General features: G+C 33.0%; 2 protein-coding genes across 2 annotated transcripts; both read left to right on the plus strand.

Annotated features, from left to right (window-relative positions):
- The first annotated feature begins 12,674 nt into the window (after positions 1 to 12,674).
- On the plus strand, positions 12,675 to 16,549 carry LOC146902267 (glucan endo-1,3-beta-glucosidase 14-like). Its single transcript, XM_085732395.1, has 3 exons — positions 12,675 to 12,984; positions 14,146 to 15,174; positions 16,297 to 16,549. The coding sequence occupies exons 2-3, from the start codon at positions 14,185 to 14,187 to the stop codon at positions 16,378 to 16,380; spliced, it is 1,074 nt and encodes a 357-aa protein (XP_085588521.1). The 5' UTR covers positions 12,675 to 12,984; positions 14,146 to 14,184; the 3' UTR covers positions 16,381 to 16,549.
- Positions 16,550 to 18,477: 1,928 nt separating this feature from the next.
- On the plus strand, positions 18,478 to 19,428 carry LOC146902268 (mavicyanin-like). Its single transcript, XM_085732397.1, has 2 exons — positions 18,478 to 18,808; positions 18,908 to 19,428. The coding sequence occupies exons 1-2, from the start codon at positions 18,619 to 18,621 to the stop codon at positions 19,231 to 19,233; spliced, it is 516 nt and encodes a 171-aa protein (XP_085588523.1). The 5' UTR covers positions 18,478 to 18,618; the 3' UTR covers positions 19,234 to 19,428.
- Positions 19,429 to 23,241: the final 3,813 nt, after the last annotated feature.

The raw sequence follows: 23,241 nt of genomic DNA on the forward strand, positions 1-23,241 counted from the left end.
ACACTAAATTCCATTTTAGTTTGATAATTTTATGGTAAAATTATTTGTGTTAACAATAATATGATACTGAATAGTATTTTTATAAGAAATCGTTATTAAATTCATACCTGATTGTTTTGCTTGAACTTGTAAGTTGTTGGTCTTCTTTGAAAACGGTTGATTCTACTTGATTAACCGGAAGGTTTGTTGTTTTTGGTTTTAGCTCAAAGCTTCGATGTATTTGATCTTTTGATTTGTTTTGGATATAACCTAAGGTTATATTTTTGAATAATTTGGGGTGTATTTCTAAGAAATACGTGATTCCTCCGTGAGCAAGCGGTAGCTCAAGAATCAACTAGTTAGAAACTAGGAAGAGTTTAAGAGAACAATTTCATACAAGAAAACTTAGTTCATTTACTCTTCGTTACAATGAGCCGAAAGCTCTTATTTATAGGCGGAAAGGACTCACAAGTGGTTCACATGTCCTTTTCCAAGCCGCCTAAAAAAAGAAAGACAATCAAAACACGCAAAGAAAAAGCAAACGCATTATCACATAAGGTGATATGATTCTTATCTCTAAGTGGTCCCCATCTGACTCAGATGATAAGGTACCACCGTACACTTTTATCATTTACATGACACGTTTCAAGCTTTTTCCTTAGCTTTGTCTTCAAGTGCCGACACTTTTTGATGAGGCACACCATTTACACATATGCCCTTTGTATTTTTGGAAATACAAACGGCATTCTTTCGTACTTCTTCAGAATTCTCGTATAAGCCTTGGTCAAATCCCGAGAAGAGATCTTCAAAGTGCGAGAACTTGCTTCAAGTGTTCATTTGTCACTTTTTTCTTGGAGTCACAAAACCATAAGACATAAGTCCTGATGAATATAAGACTTTGAAATTGATAATGGACGAACCATACCTAATAAGATTATCATAAAAGCGTTTCATTTGATAAATGAATGAATGGGCAGACCATCCAATGCTTTCTAGATTTGCCGGTAAATAGGTCTTGTTTGAAATTCCTATTTTATAACTGTTCTTGGTCCAGTTGCCATGATATTATTTGCTGGATCATACCATGGGTATGTTTGTTCAAATTGGAGGAATATTTCTTTCCCTTTTGCAAAGAGATCATTGAATCTTTTAGCTATATCTCCAATTTCTTTTGGAAGGAGACTAAGTTCTTGGAACCTTCGTCCTACTTCTTCTTCTAGGTAAACTGTTTTTAGTAAACCCATATCATAGAAATATTTTAAGAGTTCTTTTGAAATACCTGGTACGGTATTTGCTTTTGCACTTAACTTGATGTTTATTGGATAGAAGCACTTTCTAGAGCGAGTTCTTCTTTGTAACTAGTTAACCATCTCCATTTTCCGATGAAATCGTCAAATGTTTTTTCTTTGTTTTTTAACCTTTCAAGGTTGAGAATTGTGTCTACAAAGACTTTGTTTTTGACCTCCATTGTTGATGGTTGAACCATGTCAATTGAATCTGTAATCTCCTTGTATGCCGAGTTGTAAGCGGCTTTTTGCCTTTTCCATAGTTGGATATGCCTTATGACGGATATTTTTTCCATCAATGTGGAGTTTTGCAATTGCCCGGATTACTATAGATCCCTTTCATAGGGCCATCAAAAATAACATAGACATTTTTTCCTAGTTGCTCATCAATAGGATCGACGACAACGTTTGATTCTGCAAAGTCGTTTTTTGACTCTTCTGCTTCTTCGGCTATATCACCCCAAGATTTTTTGCTATTCGAGGTTGTTAATTCCGGTTTAGTTGTTGAATTCCAACCACCGGGTGTTTTATCTTGGTTTTCGGGTGTCAAACATTGATTACGTTTGAACCTTTTTAACCGTTGATATCTCATTTTTCCTTGGGAAGGGAAAAATAAGAAAAACCCTTGAGAATCGAGGTCCGGGAGTTGTTTTCGCTACGGGAAGGTGTTAGGCACCCATAACGACTATAGTATCCTATAGGAACCGTCTTTAATTTCTACGCGCGCGCTTTATTTTTAAATGCTATTTTGAAAGTGTTTATTTAAACCTAAGAGTATTCTAAGTGAAGAATTGGAGGGAGAAGAAAGTGTTTGAATTTTTATTTTAGTTGAATTGAAGGAATTTTGATTCCTTGCCTACGTACCCGATTAAGGGATCAAATCCACCGTAGTTCTCTTCCAAAAATGTTTTTGTTTTTGTTGGTTGATTTTAAGTTTAAAAATTGGAATTTGAAGAATGGAGATTGAGAGGCCTTAAAGGCATGGGATTATGAAAAGAGTGAGGTGGAATTAGTCAATTGCAAAAAGGTCTAAGTATGATTAAAATTCTTTAAGATTTTGATTAAGAAAATGAAAAGGAAAATTACAATGGGATTTTGATCCCAAGGTTTATTAGAAAATGGTTTGAGTGATATTGTTCATATTTTTTGGAAAATGATTTTTCTAAGTGTAAATCCTAGTCATTCATCTAAACATACAATCCTAAACATACATCTAAACATGCATATTCTAGCTATATATCTAAAGTGAGGTGTGTGCATGTGTCGGTGTTTGTGTCGGTGTACATTATTAGAGTCCATTGTCCTTATTACATCATTGGCCTAGATACATTCTATGGTCTTGCAAGAAATTTAAATTGTATGAAAGTAAAGTATTACAAAATTCCTAAGTATTACATTCTAATTTTTGCATGAATCTTAAAGTGCAAGAAATAAGATGAATATGGGATGAAATGGGAATGCTTATGAAATGTATGAGACATGAAATGAAATGGTTAGTAACACATGGTAATATCAAAAGAAATAAAGCAAGAAAAATACTATAACACAAAGCATAGAAAACAACCCAAAATAAAGGCAAAATGAGTGCAAAACATGACTAAAACTTGCTCATAAAATGCAAGAGTCATGTGACCTATAATTCTCACATTCCAACACACTTTTAAAGGTTTAGAATCAGATTTTGGAATGGGAATTAAGGCAACATGGTTAACTTGACATTTTTGGAAGCAAACTTAGGCCTATTTGCATCATTTATTTACACAAGTAACTTGTAAACTAAGTAACTAATCAAGATTCACACTCATGCAGCAATATCAAACACAAACAGTGGCTAAAACTCTATAAAATCAAGTGGTATAGGTCACAAGTATTCATCAAGAAATTGGAATTGGAATCAAGCAAATTTTCATCAATTTTTAACACAAAAACATCACAATATAGGAAGAAAATTATCCACATTATTTTTTACCAATTTTTAATATGTAAAAGTTATCACAAAACAACACAAAATTATCAAGAAATGTGTATGAAAATTTTTAGAACTTTTTTAAAGAATTTTTTAGACACAAGAACATATAAAACTTCACAATTTTTTAACAAAAATAGTAAACAATTGACAAGAAAATACCACACATTTTTAATCAAGATTTAACACATGACAACATTACAAAAATATCAAGAAAATGATCAAGAACACATAGGAACTTTTTTTTTTTGGAATTTTTAAAGGATTTTTTGGACATACGGGGGTGCAATTAGCAAGAAACCAGTAGAACATGCAAGGAACAGGGGTGTGCATACGGCAAGATTCATGCAGGTAGTTAATTGGGCCTAAGAATGCGGGGAATGGGTCGGTTTGGGGCATGGAGCGGGTTGAACCGGTTTGTTAACGGTATATAAGGGTTTGAACCGGTCCAACCCTCACTTCCTCCCAATCTTTCTCTCTCTAACATGTGAAAGGAAGAGAGAGAAGCTCGCAAGCGGCTTCATCTTCTCCGACGAGGTGGCTTACTCCGGCGTGGTTGCCGGTGGTGGCGCCACCGCGTCGGAGTTCCAAACTCCTCCGTTTCGAAAAAATCCTACGTTTTCTAACATCCTTCTCCTTCCTCGTCTCAAATCCAAAGCTATTTTTCACAAAAAAGTTACGGAAAAGTCTAGATCTAACTTTGAATTTCGAAAATATTTTTTTGAAAGGAACAAAGACCGGTTCGGATTTGAGACCAATAGGAAGGATTTCATTGCATTCTTTACACATATTTTCAAAAACGATCATTCATGAGGAAAGGAGAGGAACACGGCAGAGGCAAATTTTGAGAAGTGAAATTCGTACCTTCTCCGGATCAATTACGATGCGGAGATGCTACGAACGGTTGTTGTTGTTGTTCGTCCCTTTCCGTTCTTGGTTCCCGCCGCGATTTTGAGGTATTACGCGCGCGTAGATTCACTCTCCTTCTTCTCTGGTTCAATCCGGTCTTCGATTCCTCTTCTTCTCTCGACTCACACACGCGCCTCGGTGATCAACGCTTGAGCTTGTTACTCCTTGTAACGAGTTCGCGTTCGAATTGCGAGAGATTGCGTGATTTTGCTCGATGATGATAAATCTCTCGAGAGCTTCTGTAAATTCTTGGAACCTTTTGGAGTTTGTTATGATCTATGAATGATTCGAATTTGTGTTTATTGTTTCGGAATTGGTAATGGATTTGCGGTGGATTTGTGTTGAATTTGAATGAATTCGACTAGTTGTTGAGGAATCGGTGATCGATTCGTACAAATTTGGCTTTGATTGTGGTTATTCGAGAAGTTTTGGTGGATTAGGGTTCAAGGTTGAAGATGAATCTTCAACTTTGTTCTTGAGGATTTACGGTTTTGATTTGTTTTTGGGTGGAGAGAGAAAGGAAATTCGTTTTGTGGTGAGTTGGCATGAAATGGATGGATCCGTTGACCCTTTGGTGATGACCGGTCGGCTTTATAGGGCCGATGCAAAGGACCGCCGGACTCCGTAAGATAGTGACATGTGGCACCGGACCTTAACTAACTTCGGACTAAACTGCAAATGACTAAAAATAAAGGACTGAAATGCAAAAATGACAAAAAAGGACTTAAAAGTAATTAATAATAAAATTGGTAAAAAACGTAATTTGGAAATAACGTAAAGTGAAACGATTAAAATTGACAAGGCGGACTAAAACGAACTAATGGCTTAAATGAGGTACTTTAAAGTAACCTCTCTCGCCGAAATTTCGTGTGAAATGACCAAAATGCCCCGGGGCTAAAACGACTAAAAATGACTCGGATGCAAATTTTAAAATGGATTTTTAACGGGGAATTGCAGCAAGAACTTATACAAGCAAAATTAAAGACTCAGAGACACTTTTACGAGTTTAAACAGAGTTTTGACACATGAAAAGACTAAAATGCCCCCGAGGCAAAAGCGACTCAAAATGACTTAAAATGCAATTTTTGAAATGGATTTTGACATAGAATGAAACAGAGACTTATTCAAACCAAATGAAAAGACTCAAACAAAATTTTAAAAGACTGAAAGAAATTTTGACATGGGAAATGACTAAAATGCCCTTCTATGTGAATTTTGCAAATAACATTGAAATAAAATGCAAAGAAAGATGCGGTTGATCGAGACAGTTCAAATGACTTGAAATGCAAGAAAAGAAGAATGGAGCCAGTATTTTTAGGTCCAAAATTAGGGTATAACACTGGGTTCTATCGACTCAATGGGAATCTTTGATTCTTCTCGAGCCGTGTATTTTACATAGTAGTTGTATTTTCCGAGAATCTTGGCCTAACAAGTCCCAATTTTCATTGTTTTTAGGAACTTCATTAGGTTGATCTTCAGCAGGTTCAACTTGTTGTTGCTTTCATGATTTTCAAAAATTCGTCAATCATTTTTATCATCTCCCCTCTCGGAAGAAAGAGTTTGAAGCTTCGACGATAGATTTCTATCTCGTTCATCTTTTTGCTTTAAATTGTTTTGAAGCACCTTCAAAGCTTGCTCCATTCTCTTGTGAGTGTATACGCAAAACAATTATTTTCTGATTTTATTAGTTGAATATAAGGATAGAATTGTTGGATGCGCATTTGCCATCGAACAAGTCTCCCTTGTTTATGATCAACTTTTAAATTGTAGCGTCAAAATCCGCTAACATAAGTTGAATCGTTTTTAATAAAAACCTTGATGGAATTAAATCCATTCTCCATTTTTCTAAAACTTTTAAACAAGAAATGGTTTCTTTCTCATTGATATGATATCTTGTTTCGGCATCTTTAAAAGATCCCGAAATATATTTACACAAGACAAGTTCATTATCCTTAATTCGGATGTTATTGCTTGAATAATCAAGTCTTGTATCGGTCGAGGATCGATTTTATATCTGATCTCCCAATAGGGATATCTCGATTTTAACCGTGGGGTTGCGCCCACAATGGTATAGGATTGTTGTGGGGTTTCATCCTCAACATATCCACCGAGATTTAATCCCGCTTTTGTTTACCGTTAGGTAGAGCTCTCATAACTCCAGCCCAAGTAAACTGATGCATCAACATTTACAACCAAAAATCATTTTCTGTTGGGTTGTATAATTGTGGTAAAACTTTTAGTTTTTCTTTGATTGATTTTACAGCCTCGGTATCTTCTTGTGTCCATTTCCATGGCACTTTCTCGATATTTTCTTCTCGTAAAATTCTTCTCGTCATTTGCTAAATCTTTGAAAAATCCTTCATTAGCAATATAATTTAAACATCCCAAAAATCTTTGGATTTGTTTTCTATCCACTAATTGATCAGAAAAAGTTGAATTTTTTCTTGAACATGTGGTGATAAATCGAGTTTTCCTCCTTCTCTTAAAATAAGACCTAGGAATTCAATTTCTTGTTTTAAAAGTGTTGACTTTTTTCTTGATAAAACAATACCTCTATTTTTTATCCTGTTTAAAACAGTTATAACATCTTTGACATGTTGTTCTTTACTTCCTTTAGTAAAAATTAAAATGTCATCGATATATACAAAATGAGATATGGTCAAGACCTTTAAGAGTATTGTCCATAAATCTTTGATATATTGATGGTGCTTGTTTTAAACCAAATGGTAAAACATTCCATTCAAAATGTCCTTCTCAAGGCGGCTAAAAGCCGTTAAAGGTTTTGTTTCCTCCGATAACCTTAATCGCCAATATCCAGACTTTGCATCTAAAGATGAAAACCAATTACATCCTTTTATTTTTTCAAAAATGTAATCTTTTCTTGGTAACTTATAAGAATCACTTATGGTTGAATCATTAAGTTTCTTATAGTTAGTTACCATTTGATGAGTCATAGATAGTCTATTTTATTGCTTTATTTAGTTTAGTTTTATTTAAGATTTGATTTGATTTTATTGCATTTTATTTCCTTTTAGAATATTTTACTTTAAATTGTCTTTTATTATATTTTAGGAACGAATATATGGTGGAAGGTGTCTTGGAGCAAAAGAAAGAGGACCGGAGCAAATACAAGACAAGAATACGAAGATACGAGACAAAAATATGTCTCTACCAAGTCGAAGCTTGGCACGGCCCGTGCCAACATGTGGCACGGCCGTGCCACCCTCCAGGACCACTTTTGCTGCTTTTCTTCAAGCCCAAGTTACTCCGTTGCAGCTTTTACCGTTTTGCCCTTATAGTAGCTTAGTTTCTAAGTCAATTGTAAAGCTATAAATAGAGTAGCACTCCATCATAAACATTCATCTTTTGTTCTTGGAATAAAAGTTCACTTTTATATTATTGTTCTTTTACTTTATTGCTTTCTCTCTTCTTCCCCCATGTCTACAATGAACGTTAGTGAGTAGACTTCTTTGTCTTGGGATTGTTGGTAAGTCTAATGACATAATCCTAAACAAACCAAGCTTAAACCCTAATTTCTATGTAACCCTAATTTCTAATCTAGATTCACCGTCTTAACGTGGATTAACAATTATCAAACTGTGGAAGCGAAAGCGGAGGGTTTGATAATCGTTAATCCATCATCCCAAACATCAATTCATAAAGCGAGAGCGGAGCTTTGATGTTGGAACAAGTGAATCTAGACAATAATTGCAAAACAGTGAAATAGTCTTTGCAATTATTGAGACAAAGAGTAGTTTCAATCCTCTATGCATCTTCTAGTAACCAAGTCGGCGAAATAGGCTTGGTTACTAGAAGTAAACTCTCACCGGACTTTCATCGGAAAGGTGAGGGGCTAAGGGAAACCGGTCTTTAGAAATTAAGGTGTAAACCATGAAATTAGATGTTTAAGTCTTGTCTAGTGAAGGGTTTGTTATTATGATGAACCAATAATCCCAAGGCTCTTTTATTATTATTGTTATTTATCTTCAGCAATTAAACCCCTTTTTATAAGCTTTCTTCTCTTCTAATCATTATCTAAAAGTTAATTGAATTCACAACTCCCTAGCGGAACGATACTCTACTTACTACTATTACTTCAATAGGCCGTGCGCTTGCGGTTTGGCTCTATCACCATTCGAGCCTTACCTCTTTTTATCTCATTGTGTTTCCTGACATAAAAGTCTGGCGCCGAATGTGGATCGATAGAAGCTCTTATTAGACCTTTTTCTAATAATTCGCTATCTCTTGTTTGAATTCTTCCTTATCTTCAGGGGAATAAGGAATTTTATATAAAACTTTAACTTCCTTTTTAGGGTCTTTAAGTTTTATAGTGATTAAATCCTGTATCTTGTTGACCACAGAATCTAATGGATTTTCAGTAACAAACTTGATCTAAGTGGTGTTCTAAATTTTGTTCGACCGTTAGGTAAAACTTTCTCTTATCCCACATACATCTAAGTATATTAAGATTTTCTGAAATTGCCTTCAAAATTTCATTTTTCGTTATAATATTTGTTGTAACAAATTCACTTTCTTCTGGATTATTGACATCAAACCAATTTAATGTTATAGTGTCAAGTTTTTGAATAAAAGGATTATATAACTTTAAAAAGTTATTTCCTATTATTACATCTATTCCAGAGTCATGTTCATAAATTGATCTTACATAAAAATATTTATGTTCAATTTTTATAAAAACATGTTTTAGAACAAACCAAATTTGATGTTTTACCTTATCGCAAAGATAATTTCTTTTGGCTTTTGTAATCTAATCCATCCTTCTTTTGAATCTTCGCCAAAACATAAAGTTGCACCAGTATCGATGTAACCCATAATTTTCTTTTATTCGGTGTTATCTGAATAAATGTTGCATTAGGATTTCCATTTTTTAAATTTTTCTACTCATTCTTCAATTTCTTCTTCGGTAGTATATTCAAAAATACTACTTTCGTCGTAATCTATATCTGATTCTATTGGTTCGAAACCTACTTCCGCATTAGTTTCAAGGTTTCTTTTTTAGAATCTTTCTTTTTAGGACATTCATTTGCATAATGTCCTTCTTCATTACACAACCAACATGTGCATGTTTTCTTTCCTTTAGGACATGAATTCTTTTTAGGATATTTTTTATTTCTCCTAAAATATTTTTGTTTATTGAATTTTTAGGAAATTTCTTTTTTCTTTTATATTCAGAACGATCTATTTTCCTAAAAACTTTTTTCTTTTTCTTTCTTCTAAGTTTATTACAACCGTAGTTTCCTACTTTGTTTTGAATTCTATCACAAAAACGTTTATTTTTGCTTCTCTTTTAGCAGTTTTTTCCATGCATTTTTCGGATATCCATTTCCTTAATGCGGTTATCCTTGTTCCTAGAGTATCGTCTAATCCTACGATTACTTCTAGGTGTTCTTGGATTACTTTTTCCATTATTGTTCCTACGGATGATGGAAGTTTATTGTAGAATAATCCTAAAAGATTATATTGTAATCTCTTTTGTGGAGATATTGCATAATAATATTTGCTAAACTCACATATAAATGGTTCAACATAACACATATCACAGATTCTTAGATTAAAGATTCTATGAATGTTTGTATTTTCTAGGTCCGATTCGCTTTCCGGCGCATCAAAACCTACAAATTCTTTTTTCAAGATTGAATAAACATGATTTATAACTTCTTCGGTTGTTGATGGAAATTCGAGTCCGATTTTTCGGACATGAAACTCCAAGCATTTCCTATGGTTTTTGTTTTTAAATAGTTGAAAATACTTTTTGGACTTAGTTTCCCAAGTGTAGGGTCTAATTGGATTGTTACCATGTGATCATGATACCAACTTCTTAGTTCTTTTAGTATCCTCACTGCAGTCAATGTTTAAAACATTATCTTCTTTGTGACGATTTATAGTATGTATATATTTAGATGGTATTTGTTTAAATTTTCTATCATCCATTTTGTTTTGAATGATTTGTTGATCGATAAATTCTTCTTCACCTTCTCGACGTCCTCTTTTGCGTCCTTGTTCGATGATTACGGTTGTTCATTAGTTTTTACAAGTCCTACTTGTGGTTCTTCTTCCATATTGAAAGAACTTTCGATCCAAAGTCGTAGACGAATTTGTTTTCGTCATCGATTCTTCATTATTTGATTTTTTCTAGTAATGTCTAAAGAAGCCATTAATGTTTGTAATTCATTTAGCCGGTTTGCTATTTCTTCTTCTGTTTCGTCCATTTTTAGGGCAATGGCGCGAAAAAGTTAATTTCTTTTTCTCGATTTTTCAATTTTTTCGAAATTTCTACCATATCTCCCCCTTCTTTTTTGACAAAAGTTTGCAATTCTTCTAGGGTTAGACATTTATCTCTTATAGGTAAGAGTTTTAATAGATCGATCAAATCATCTATTTTTACACAAAGTTTTTCATCTAACAATTTTTGGTTTTCTTCTAAGTTAGATAATTTTCCATTGAGTTTTTCTTCAAACTCTTTTAGTAGAAATTCTACTATTTTATCTAACTGTTCCTGAAGTATCGTTAGGTTTTCAAAAATATCTTGTATTTTTTCACTTACACCTTTACTAGCCATGTATAAACCTTTGTATTCTAAGGCTTAAAAGATTTGCAAAGTTTTCATACTCCCGGTATGTAGAATAATCGTTTTCAATTATTAGAAACCAATATGTTGTTTCTTTTAACCAATTAATTTGGTTTCTCATTCTAATTATATTATTATAATTAGGTTCTAATATGAATGGTTGAGGTATTATTTTTCCAAATGGATTTATAAGACCTTCCATTATCTTGCTAATTTTTTAAATTTTTCTCTTAAAGAATCGGCTAATTCTATATTTTGTTTAAAAAGAAAATAATCAAAATTTTCTTTTAGATAGTATCTTGCTGTTTTTTCATGCCATTTAATTTGTGCTTTTACCGGTGCGATATCCTGATAATTTGGACATAAAACAAATGGTGGTAAAACCAATTTTCCTTTTGGACTTATATTCCAATATTTTATTTTAGACTTTTTAAGCCGGTTTTTGTAAAAACTGGTTTTAAAGGTTTTTGACATTTGTCAAATTTTTACTTGTTGTGTCCAAGAATGACGTTTTGTGTTTGTGTGCAAGGAAGATTTTTCCATAAACCTAACTAAACTAATCTAAATTAAGGAGAATATGGCATTGCATCTAATCAAGGATCACATAAAATGAGATATTATTAGAGGTAATAACCAATAATTCTACAAGTTACCACACCACATCGATGTGAGGTGACATCTCAAGAAATTTCACATCATTTTTTTTTGCAAAATCTTTTCCACATTAGAATATTTTTAAAACTTTCTACTTTGATACTTTAAACCCATCACTAAACATGGCAACGAGGCTGGTCCGGGCGGGTTTGAGCATCCCCGTCCCCGCCCCGCTTCCATGCACCCACCCCCACCCCCTTCCCCAAACCATATCGGGGTAAAAATTGAATACCCAACCCCACCCCGAATGGGACGGGTCTCCCGGCCCCGCACCCACCCCCACCCGTAAAAACTCTATTTTTTATAAAATATATACAAAATGCATATTTTTTCATTTTTTATAGCAATAAAAAACAATAATTATATTAATAATTAAAGATCTAATAAAAAAATTTCAAAAGAGCAAAATAATTATAATATTTATGTTTTTTTTTTATCAATTTATAATATTTATTTTTTTGACACAATTTATAATATTTATGTTTCTAAAGAGTAATAATATATTAAAATAGGTTGGTGCTTATGGAAATAAGATTATAAAATTTAATAAAGTAAATTTCAAAAAGCGGGTGCGGGGCAGGTGTAAGCATCCCCGCCTCCGGCCCCACTCCGTACTAAAAACTCAAATTTCCCCCACACCCGCCCGCACCCAAGTTAAATCGGCTTTTCCCGTTAAATTCGGGGCGGGGACGGCCAGACTCTGACGGGGGTGGGTTTTGTTGTCATGTCTATCACCTAGGTTAAAATAGTTGAGGGTCTAGAGGGCTTTTGTAAAATTTGTTTGGCTTAATAGCAGTTTTAACTCCCTAACTTTTTCAAAGTTGCGATTTTGGCCCCCTAAGAAAAAAAAACTACAAAGCTGCCCCCTAAGTTTTGTACCTGTGGCGATTTTGGCCCCCAAGGCCAATTTTGACTCGCTACGTTGACGTGACACCCTAAGTGAGGTGCCACATGTTATTTTTTTTATTTTAAATTGGCCTTGGGGGGCCAAAACTGCTAAAGTTGCAAAACTTATAGGACAAGTTTTGTAGTTTTTTCCTTAGAGGGCCAAAATGGCAACTTCATGAAAATTAGGGGGCGAAAACTGCTATTAAACCAATTTGTTTTTGACTTAATAAGTAAAAAAAAAAAAAAAAAAAAAACAGAAACGCACGAAGTGGAAGGTAGTATTGAATGAATTGACCAATAGAGAAAAAGCTACTACTCCTAGTTGAGTTGAAGCCCTGTCACTGTTCTTTCTTCCGCGTTGTTTTGTCTGTCAATAAAAACCCCTCAAATCTCATTCTTAATTCCTCTTTTTCTTCTCTTTTTCACACTCCACTTTACTTTTGCATCATCAAAACAAAACGCAGAAACATAGAGTGAGAGTGATAGTGTCTGTGAGAAAATAATTGAATTTGAAACGCTTAATCAGTGTTGAATTCAACGCGCTACAGAACAAAAATCTTCATCTTATGGCATGTTCATGTTCGAGTAAGAACAATTTCCCATTTTCATACCCTTTTTCCTTTGGACCACACAAACCCACTTCAACACTTTCACGATCATCATGATTCTCCGTTTCTTTCTTCTCTTCTTCTTGCTTTTCTTCACTCAATTTGGTTAGTACTACTTTCTTTGTATATATTCCTATCTATCTATTTCACTTTATTCATTTATTTATAATTATTTGTTTACTTGATCATGAATCTGTGTTTAATTGAGTTTAGAGTAAGTTCTTGCTGATTGATATTATTTATTTCATAGTTTGACTCCTGTTCTGTAGACTTGATTTTCTTGCTTACTTAGCTTTTAAGTTGAGATTTTTATTTTTATTATTTTATTTTTAAATATATATTGCGTTCCTTTTATGCTATCATTATGATAACATTGAAATTCAGGAGTGTTCTCTCTTGGTACCTGTACCTGATTTCACCTGGGACTAGGAGGATGGGATGGGACCACTGTTTCATGAATACATGTATTGATTATTATTTATTATTATTTGGTTCTGTAGTGACAAAATTTGATTTTGAATGAATTGATTCTATGAAATTGATCTGGCTAAAATTGAGTTGCAAGTAAATTGATTATGCATACATGTGAAAGTAAGTTGGAAAATAAATTTGACTGTAAAAATCGATTCTAAAATCAGAAGCTATAATTTCTAGTTTCAAGTAGAATCAATTATGGAGGTAAAATCAATTCAACTCTAGTGGAACCAAACATGTCAATATGGATTCTGCAACTCAAGAATCAATTTTGGCTCTGCTAAAAGTGGAATCAAACATACACTTAAATGGTGTTTCCGATTGCGGATGGATTCATTGTTGTCAAATAGCGGCTATAGTGCCTTGGTGTAGTAGAATTTGAACAAACTTTTATTGTTATGTGATATGCAATTTAATGCAAATTGTTGTTAATTAAATTTGAACAAACCGCTATTTTTTGAGATCCACGATTGACAACAGTTGATGAATTTTCCATTTGAGGTTTGTATAGGTTATCTTTTGTCCTTGTACTTTCCATGTACATCTAAGTACCAATTTTTGTTCATCTCACTGTGATTGTGATGGCCAAATACAATGTTTTGCTTTAGAGTTGAGAAGTTGCTAGCATGTATCTTATTGCATCAACTAAGTGATGTTATTTGAGCTCTAATGTTCCTTGTTTGGCCATATATAATGTTAAGCTTGAAAGTTGAGAACTTGCTAGCATGTATTTTCTTTAATGTCAGATAAGTACTGTTAATTGAGCTCTACTGTTCCTTGTTTGGCTTTCAGCATCGCTGCAAGCATTCACCGGAACCTATGGAATAAATTATGGGAGAATTGCGGATAACATCCCATCACTCTGACGAAGTTGTTACTCTTCTCAGAGCTGCAAAAATAAGGAACATTAGAATATATGATGCTGATCACAGTGTTCTCAAAGCTTTTAGTGGGACTGGTCTTGATATTGTGATTGGAGTTACCAATGGACAACTGCAAGACATGAGTTCGAGTGCGGATCATGCTTTGAATTGGGTGAAACAAAATGTGCAGGCATTTCTTCCCGAGACACGCATTCGTGGAATTGCTGTGGGAAACGAAGTTTTGGGTGGGAGTAACAATGCTTTGTGGGGAGTTCTTTTGGATGCTGCGAAAAATATTTATAATGCTACCAAGAAACTTCATTTGGATAAGTTAATTCAGATTTCTACCGCACACTCGTTTGCCGTTTTTCAAGATTCCTACCCTCCCTCCTCTTGTAAATTTAACGATAATATTAAACAGTACATGAAGCCGCTATTAGAGTTCTTCCAACAAATCGGATCTCCTTTCTGTGTGAATGCTTACCCTTTCCTAGTCTATATCAGTGATCCGGAGAATATTGATATAAATTATGCTCTTTTTCAACCAACAAAGGGAATTGATGATCCGGTATATAAACTGCATTACGATAACATGCTCGATGCTCAGATTGATGCAGCTTATACTGCTTTGGAGGATGCTGGATTTCACAAAATGGAAGTCATAGTTACTGAGACAGGGTGGGCCTCTGCAGGAGATCAAAATGAAGTTGGAGCAAATGTAACTAATGCAAGGACGTATAATTATAACTTGCGTAAGAGGCTTGCAAAGAAGAAAGGAACCCCGCATAGGCCTAAAGATGTTTTAAAGGCATATATTTTTGCAATTTTCAATGAGGACTCAAAGCCTGGTCCTACCTCTGAGAGGAATTATGGATTGTTCAAGGCTGATGGGAGCATATCATACAATGTTGGGTTTCATGGACTTAATGCTGGATATTCATCTCATTTGTCTCTCAAGGTATAATATATTTCATTTGATGCTATGTTGTTTAACTTTAAGCTCATATACAGGTTTTCTAGCATACGAAGTTGTATCAAAGTTTACTGTACTTATAAATAAGAGACTACCTTATTGGAAACTATGTATCCTAGTTCCTAAGTAATAGGACCATATGGTTTAAGGGAATTCAATCAAAGTTTGTGTTTCTCAAAACTGCATTTAAAGAAGGCTAAAATGAAAGTTAATGGTAGCAAAAGAAACAACTAAAACATTAAGAAATTTGACACACAAGTTGGCCTTAACAAAAGATAACTTACCTATAATTTTTTTTGAAAAGTAGTAATTATCATATGTTTGTTTTGCTGTATTCTTTCATATCAGGATATTGAGTGTAAACACCTACTTTATGCTATGTTTTACTGTCATGACTTTGTAGCTTGCACTGAACGTATCTAATTGCTATGATAATGTCCTGATCATGCATCACCCCGATTATAAAACCATGTAAGGTTTCCACCCAATATGAATATTACTCTTTGCATAAACCTATGGGGAACTCAGTAGATCTTTTTCTTTGTAAATTCAATTTGGTCCAATGCATGGATAAGTTATTTGCCGACGTTCTAGATTTATTCATTTTTTTCCATTACTCATAAGAAGAAAGGGAAATTGGTAAACTTCTTGCTACAACTTTTCCACCTTTCTAGTTATAGACCATCTGCAGAACCAAAGCCTGTGTATCCATGGTTGTGAGAGTTATGAATGTACAAGCTTTTTTCCCGTGTTCTTCACCTTCAGGAAATTCGTGTTATCTTGTGAAAAGATCATTCTAGAGATATCAAGTTTAGACCTTAAAAAATTATGGATATCATAAATAAGACATGCAGATACCTTTCTAGATTATCTTGGTAGTTTGTGAAGATATTTATTAATTGGTGTATATTGCTTCTAAAGGAAAATGTTTGATTGTTGCTGTTTATATTATGGATGAACCCTTTATCTCATATCTAATTCAACTCAAATTGCTAGGTTGCCACTTGCACTAATACTTGTCAATTTAATTGCTAAAATAAGAATTTGAAACCATGTTATGTATTCCTATCTGTTGTTTACTGGTTACTATTTGATTTCACTTGGCAGGATATCAATACTCAAGGTCTGTCGCGGTCCTACGCCGTCACCATCATACTGTGTCTATCAACTCTGATACTGATGATTTTCTAGAGTTAGTTTCCTTGGCAATGAATTGGTTTTTCCCTTGGTTTTACTTGCTCTCAGTCTAGATCAAAATTATGCCATTGATTGCCATATTTCATAAAGCAAAATCTGGAAATTTTGATGTATTTTTCCCATATTTAGAAAATGCGTAATTATAATTATTTCTTCCCATAAAGCATTTCCCCTTCTTTACTTCGATGAGATATATAAAACTTTTTAGTTTTAAATACATTCTAAATTTTCAACTCTTAACATTTAAGTTCATCAATTATACTCTATCATTTAGTTTATGTTGATCAAAGCACTTACAAATAGAAGCACAAAATTAACCCGGAAAAATGTCAGATTGGACATGGCTTCCTTTTTGAAACTGAGTTTTGTTTTTTTTTAAAATAAAAAAAAAACTGGGAGATAAAATTCGTCATAGGGACTTAAAACGTCCAAATAAGCAAAGATTACAAATTTTCTTGACTTAAATCTGTACATAGATCTAAATTATGAGAGTCAGCATAGCTATTTCTTGAGCTAACCTTTTCTTCCCTAAACAAAAGGAAGGTTGCTCTTTAGGCCTCCCGGTTGCTCAACCCTGAAAAAATGCTGATCGGAAAATAGCTTATGATTAATTTTGAGTAAAAAAAAGTCGATTGGAAGATATGTTCCAATAGGTTTATGCTATCAGAATATATGTTTTGATATATGTAATTTTGGAGTGAGTTAACAATGGGCGTTCACAGGGGAAACTTAAGGCATTTAAGGTTTCTTGGACTTAAAAAAAAATTCACTCAATAGAAGACCTAAGTCAAAGATTGCATTAAACTGGTCTAAACTGATCTCTGGTTTTACTCCCCACTGCTTCCTTTGCCCTTGTATGAGAATTGGCTTATTATTAGAAACAGGAGAAGTATGGTTCTTATTGGCACACTTTTCTTCATTTTTGCTTTAATAGTAGTACTTGAAGATTATAATTACAGCAAAAAAAAAAATTAAAAAGGGTAATCTACGTACTATTACTTTTGGTTTTTTTGTTCAACCAATTTTGTGATAGATTTCCATAATAATTGAATTAAAGAAAGCACTTTATAAAAAGTGTCTATTCTAAAGTGTTTCTCTTCAAAGATAGCACTTTAAAATAATTGAATCAAATTAATAGTGTGTTCTTTCATGATTGAACTCGAGAGTTAACTCTCATTATCCTTTCTAATACCATGTGGTGACATAATTAAATTGATGCAACTATAATCTATGGATAAATATTTTTTCTACGCTTGTAGAAATACATAGAAATTATTCATTAAAGAGGTTCTCCTGCCAACAGCTAGAGTTTAACTCCCATCTTTATGGAGTATGATCTTTACCAACCGAACCAAAGCTACAAATAAATATTCATCACAAGAGTGTATTATTCATGTTATTGTCGTGATGTGAAATATAATCCTAACATGTTTTTTTCACACAATAATCCTAACATTTTGAACAATACTATTTAAGCTATTTTGAGTTTGAGCTTGTTATAACTTACAAACAGAAAATTAGGGGATAGAAAGAAAAAAATGCACAAAAATACTGAAATGTATTAGTATAGCACTTAAATTTTACAAGTATCATCTTCATTTAAAAGAACTTGACATATCTATTGCTATATAATTTTAGTGTATAAATATCTCATTCATGTCATAAATTTTGAAAAATGTTTTTCTGAGAAATGGAGAATGTCTTTCCTCAAATTTTAAGCTACAAATTATTTGCTATAGTATAAGATGTAAGAGGCAATATTAATTAAGTTTGTATAGTAGCTTAAAAAATTAATTTGACAGGTAAAGCGAGCTGTCTTACAAATCACATTTTATATAGTATATAAGAATTATCGAAAAACAATCTTCTAATCCAAGTACATACTACTATAATGTACAAGCAGAGCAGTTAAGGGAATGATAAAAAAAAAAAAAATGTGATGTATATATAGAGAATAGACACAAGGGTATTTTATTTTAGAGACATGTTACTATGTTATTGGGACCATTTCCATACGTTGACATTCTCTGCAGGCAGGAATGAATGGAACAACTTTTTTTAGTATCGGTCAACCATCACCAAGTGATGAGATTAGAACTGTCAAAGGTTGCTTGCTTGCCTTAACAACCTTTTATATATGCAACAATCAACACAAAAGGTAAATGCACTTCCAAATAACCTTTCTCTTCTAATACACATAGGGGCATTTGATACACAAAGACCGATAAAAACATGCCTCAAACAACAAACGTAACAATTATCATTGTAATCATTGTGGTTGCAATGTCACTACAAACCATAGAAGCTGAAGATTACACAGTAGGAGGAGATGTCATAGGTTGGACTAGTTTTCCTCCTGGTGGTGCTTCTTTCTATTCCAAATGGGCAGCAAATTTTACATTCAAATTAAATGACAATTTAGGTAACTAATCACACATTTACATTTCAATAATGTTAGAATTATTTATTTATTTGTATTGAAGTTAATTTTATTTGTGATATTGGTACCATGTTTTTGCAGTATTCAACTATGAATCTGGAAGCCACAGTGTGGTTATACTTAACAAAGCTAACTATGAAGAGTGTAATGTCAATGACAAAAATATCCAAACCTTTAATCAAGGACCAACCAAAATAACATTGGATAGCATTGGGGATTTTTTCTTTAGTTGCACCTTTTCAGGTCATTGCACTAGTGGCCAAAAACTAAGTGTTAAAGTCACTGCCTCTGAAGTTCCAGCTGAGGCTCCTTCTTCCACTGTACCACAGAGCTCAGCCACACCTATGGCTGCTACCTTCGCTCTTGTCTTCATTACTATTGTCTTCAGTTTTTTATCTCAATTTTAAGTCACTTACTAGTAAATGTACTACCTCTATGACTATCCTTTTATTAGAAGCTGCTTTTGCAATTTTCATGTATATTAATAAATAATGTATTGTATTTTGAGTCCAAAAAGATAGTATTTGATGTGTGTATTTTGTGTATGAATTTACTTAAAACATCCTTTTGTATATGAATGTATTCAAAATTCTCATTTCTCAAGACATTTGGTAGAACTAATTAGACTTAATTGTATTTTGCTCTGTCAAGTATGACAATTGTGGGATTTTGCTTCCCACTTTATTTTTTGAGCAATTTTGATCATATATAAGTGAGATGTGCAGGCCACCTTCTCTTAAGGACCAAAATAATAATAAATATATCCAACCAATTGGAGGTTGAGTCCAGTGGAAGGGTTAGACTCTCACAACATGGCGAACCAAGCGTTCAAATCCAGTGTGAGAGAAATGCTCACATTTAGTTTCTCCGAAATGCATTGAATATAATTATCTTTAGTTGAGAAAACCTATGAAAAACCAATAATGATAAATATATTTGAGAATTTGAAATTAAACTTATATTTGTGAGATTTTTTTATAAATTTTTTTTTATATTTTTGGGACGGCAGTATATAGTGTAAGATTGCACATAGTAGGTGTAGAAAAAAAAAAAGGAAATAGAGATGAAATTTTTTGCTATAACAATAGAAAATTGGTTTTTTTAATGACAAATGTTAAATTATTATGTTAGTTTTTTCATTTTGTCATAAATTAAACCATGACTTCCAACTTTTTAACTCGTGGCTGAATACCCAACCCCAATTTTGAAATTTTTGATTTAATATAATTATATATGTCTAGTGAGGGGCTTCGTAGATGGTATTTTAGTATTTTTGTTTGGATTTTGCTTTGTTTGGTATGAGTATGATATGAATAAACAATTATCCTATCGTGGCCTAATTCTAATTCTGTTTTTCAATATACAAATTATCTTTCCTCCAAAGTCTTACCTTTCTCTAGTAATGAAAATTTAAAACGAAGTTGCATTTGATTTGACAATTAATGGGTTTTAGGCGTAAAATGGAACATCTGAACATGCCATGTTCACGTGTTATTTTGACTTTGAGCTGGTTATAATAACTTCCAAACAGCTAATTATTTTATAACAATGCACAAAAATATGGATATGATTTTGTCTATGTATCACTAGAAATAAATATATTGCTATAGTTTTTAGGATGTAAGTGGCAATAATTAATTATATTCGTATCGGCTGGTTAAAAAGGAAGTCAACAACTTGCTGCTTCAAAACTTAATTTGGCACAAGCAAACCTCACTCTCCTACAAATTGGACTTCATCAAGACATGCTGAATGTGAAACACAGCACATCATGATTATAACTTATATATAAGTCATCTTTAAATAATACTACAACTATGTTTTTTTAACACAAAATTGTGTTAGACTTGGAGAAAAATAACACTATGAATTAAAACAGGTTCCGACGTGCTCTGCTCTCCTTAATTTGTAATAATATCAATCATGAAAAATTCTAACGATTTAGATAGGAATTCAACACTACTATTTAAATAGAGAAATATTTCTAGCGATGGTTCATTTAATCAATGGAATTGGAATAAACAAAAAAGACAGATAATTTTTAAAAAATGTGAAAAGTTCATTATCATTCAATAAAATATTACATGCTACGAATCTGTACGATTAAAGAGATTGTTAGGACCAACAACTCATTTTTGAGTTATCTTCTCTTTAAAATGATAAATAGGGTCAAACACTTTTTTCTGAAAGAAAAAAAAAAGCTCTTATGAATAAAGGAGTTCATTTTTAAATAATATGTCCCTAGATATTACCTCTTGTGGTGTAAATTTTGTGCACCTATTTTATATAACGACATAGAAACATCAATGAGTAAATTACTAGATTGAGAAGGTTGAGTAATTTGGGTCTCTAACTTTACAAAATTCGCATTCTATCACGCCACCAAAATGGGATAGCACTTGGGTGACATAGAGTTGGGTGACATTGGTGATATTGGTCAATCACAATGTCACAATGTTTGTGAAAGAGAGAGAAACATAAGCATCGTGACATTGTGATTGGCCAATGTCACCCAACTCTATGTCACCTGGAAAGTCGCTACCCGCCAAAATGCTCCACTCCTCATATGGTTTTGTTAGGGGTGTCAATGTGTAACACATTAAACGATATTGTGGTTTTTTAACGTCGATGACATGTCATATGAAGTATTTTGACAATTTTTGCATCACATCTTTGTAAAATTTAGGGAGCATATTTTTATTAAGTGTGAAACTTTAGGAGCATTTTGCCTATGAGTTTGTTCATTGTAGAGAGCAAATTTTCTCTACGTAATTTATACCATGGAACATTTTGTCTAAATTTATTAAAGTTTTACTGGAAATGAGGTAAGAATTTGGAATAAGGCCACCATTTATTAGAGGAAACATAATAATGTTGACCATTATTATGATTGTCATCAAAATCAACTAGTGTACATCATCATAATACAAGTCATTTGATCATAGCTAAATACATCATCACAAAATAAAATTCCATCGAATGTTTGGATCTCTAAGTATCAATTAGGAGTTGAAATGAAACCCATGAACTCTAGTTGACGTGACACTTATCCCTCTGATTCATGATATTGAAATAATACTCTTATTAGTTTGTGTTTGGTTTCACGTTGGCACATCGATACATTTTTGCTGTGATTTTTGAAGGCTCTAAATAATAGGTTCTACACTAATGTGGTTTATTGCCGTGATTTCCATCAAACTCCGTTTTACAAACGCAACACTAAACAGACACTTAAAGATGGTGTTGGTTAGGTTATGCAAATGAAACTCTTAATAAAGGCGAATGTTGGTCCATGGCAGCTTGTGGAGAGGTGTTTGTCCTCTGATAGGTGGTGGATTAATTTTAAATTCATATTTGATCCCTAAAAAAAATTTAGACAAAACGCTCTATACAATGTGTCATTGACCTGTCGTATTATCATTTAACATGACACATCTACCCTTCTAACAAAGTTATTTGATGGATGAAGTATAATTCAATTTGAGAGAGAAAGTTTTTATTTCGTAAATTCTTGATCCCGAATTGTCACAATTTCGGAACTTCTACATCAATTGTTGAGTCAATTAAAATAAATTAATAGTTCTTGACAACAAAAAAAATAATAGTTTGTTTTTTTTTGTCCTAAAGAGCAAATGTCTTTACATCTTTTTTCGCATAGTTTTTTTTTTGAAAGAATCTTTTTTCACATAGTTATACATACAGGACAACAATAAGATATTTTAAATAAGCCTATATATAGCAAATTAATTGACATAAAGTTTTGCGTGTAAGAATCGAACAATTGTTCTAAAAGTTATAATTCAACAATTCTAGAAAAGAAAATTACGAAAGAACTTCATCATTTTGAGGCAATAATACTACTAATAAAGAAAAACAAATGGTAAAGTATTATAAAGAACGTGTAGAAAGATTCAATAATTGACTCCTTATGTCCATATGGCTCTCGTGTAAAAACAAAGGAGTTGGAGGAACCTAGCAAACGCTACAAGTCAAATTGATTTGGTGAACTTAGCTTACCTCTTTCTGTCTCACGCGGCTTTATTTTTCTATTTTCTTCAAAGTCTCAAATCTCCGCAAGTCTAAACACACTAATTTCGTTGACCTAACTTATTTAGTGAAATTACACACATATCCACCGCCCTAATATATCACACGACACGACATGGTTTCACCGTTCAAAGGTTAATTTAGTCTATCTACCCAAAAAAGATTGGTTCTCCGTGAAGGATTGGAACATTATAATTTACTTCTTTAGGTCTTAGATTCGACTCTTTTGTATGTCAATAACAGATATTAACGTGATTTTTTGCTTTGTTTTCAATTAAACTTACTTAGGATGGTGAAAATGATATCGAGTTATCCTTAGACCGAGTACCGATTTAAATAAATAAAATTTAAGTCTCTCTACTTTTTTT

This window comes from Medicago sativa, chromosome 8 (genome assembly GCF_051527215.1).
Source record: "Medicago sativa cultivar Bolivia chromosome 8, Bolivia_mono, whole genome shotgun sequence".
NCBI lineage: Eukaryota > Viridiplantae > Streptophyta > Magnoliopsida > Fabales > Fabaceae > Medicago > Medicago sativa.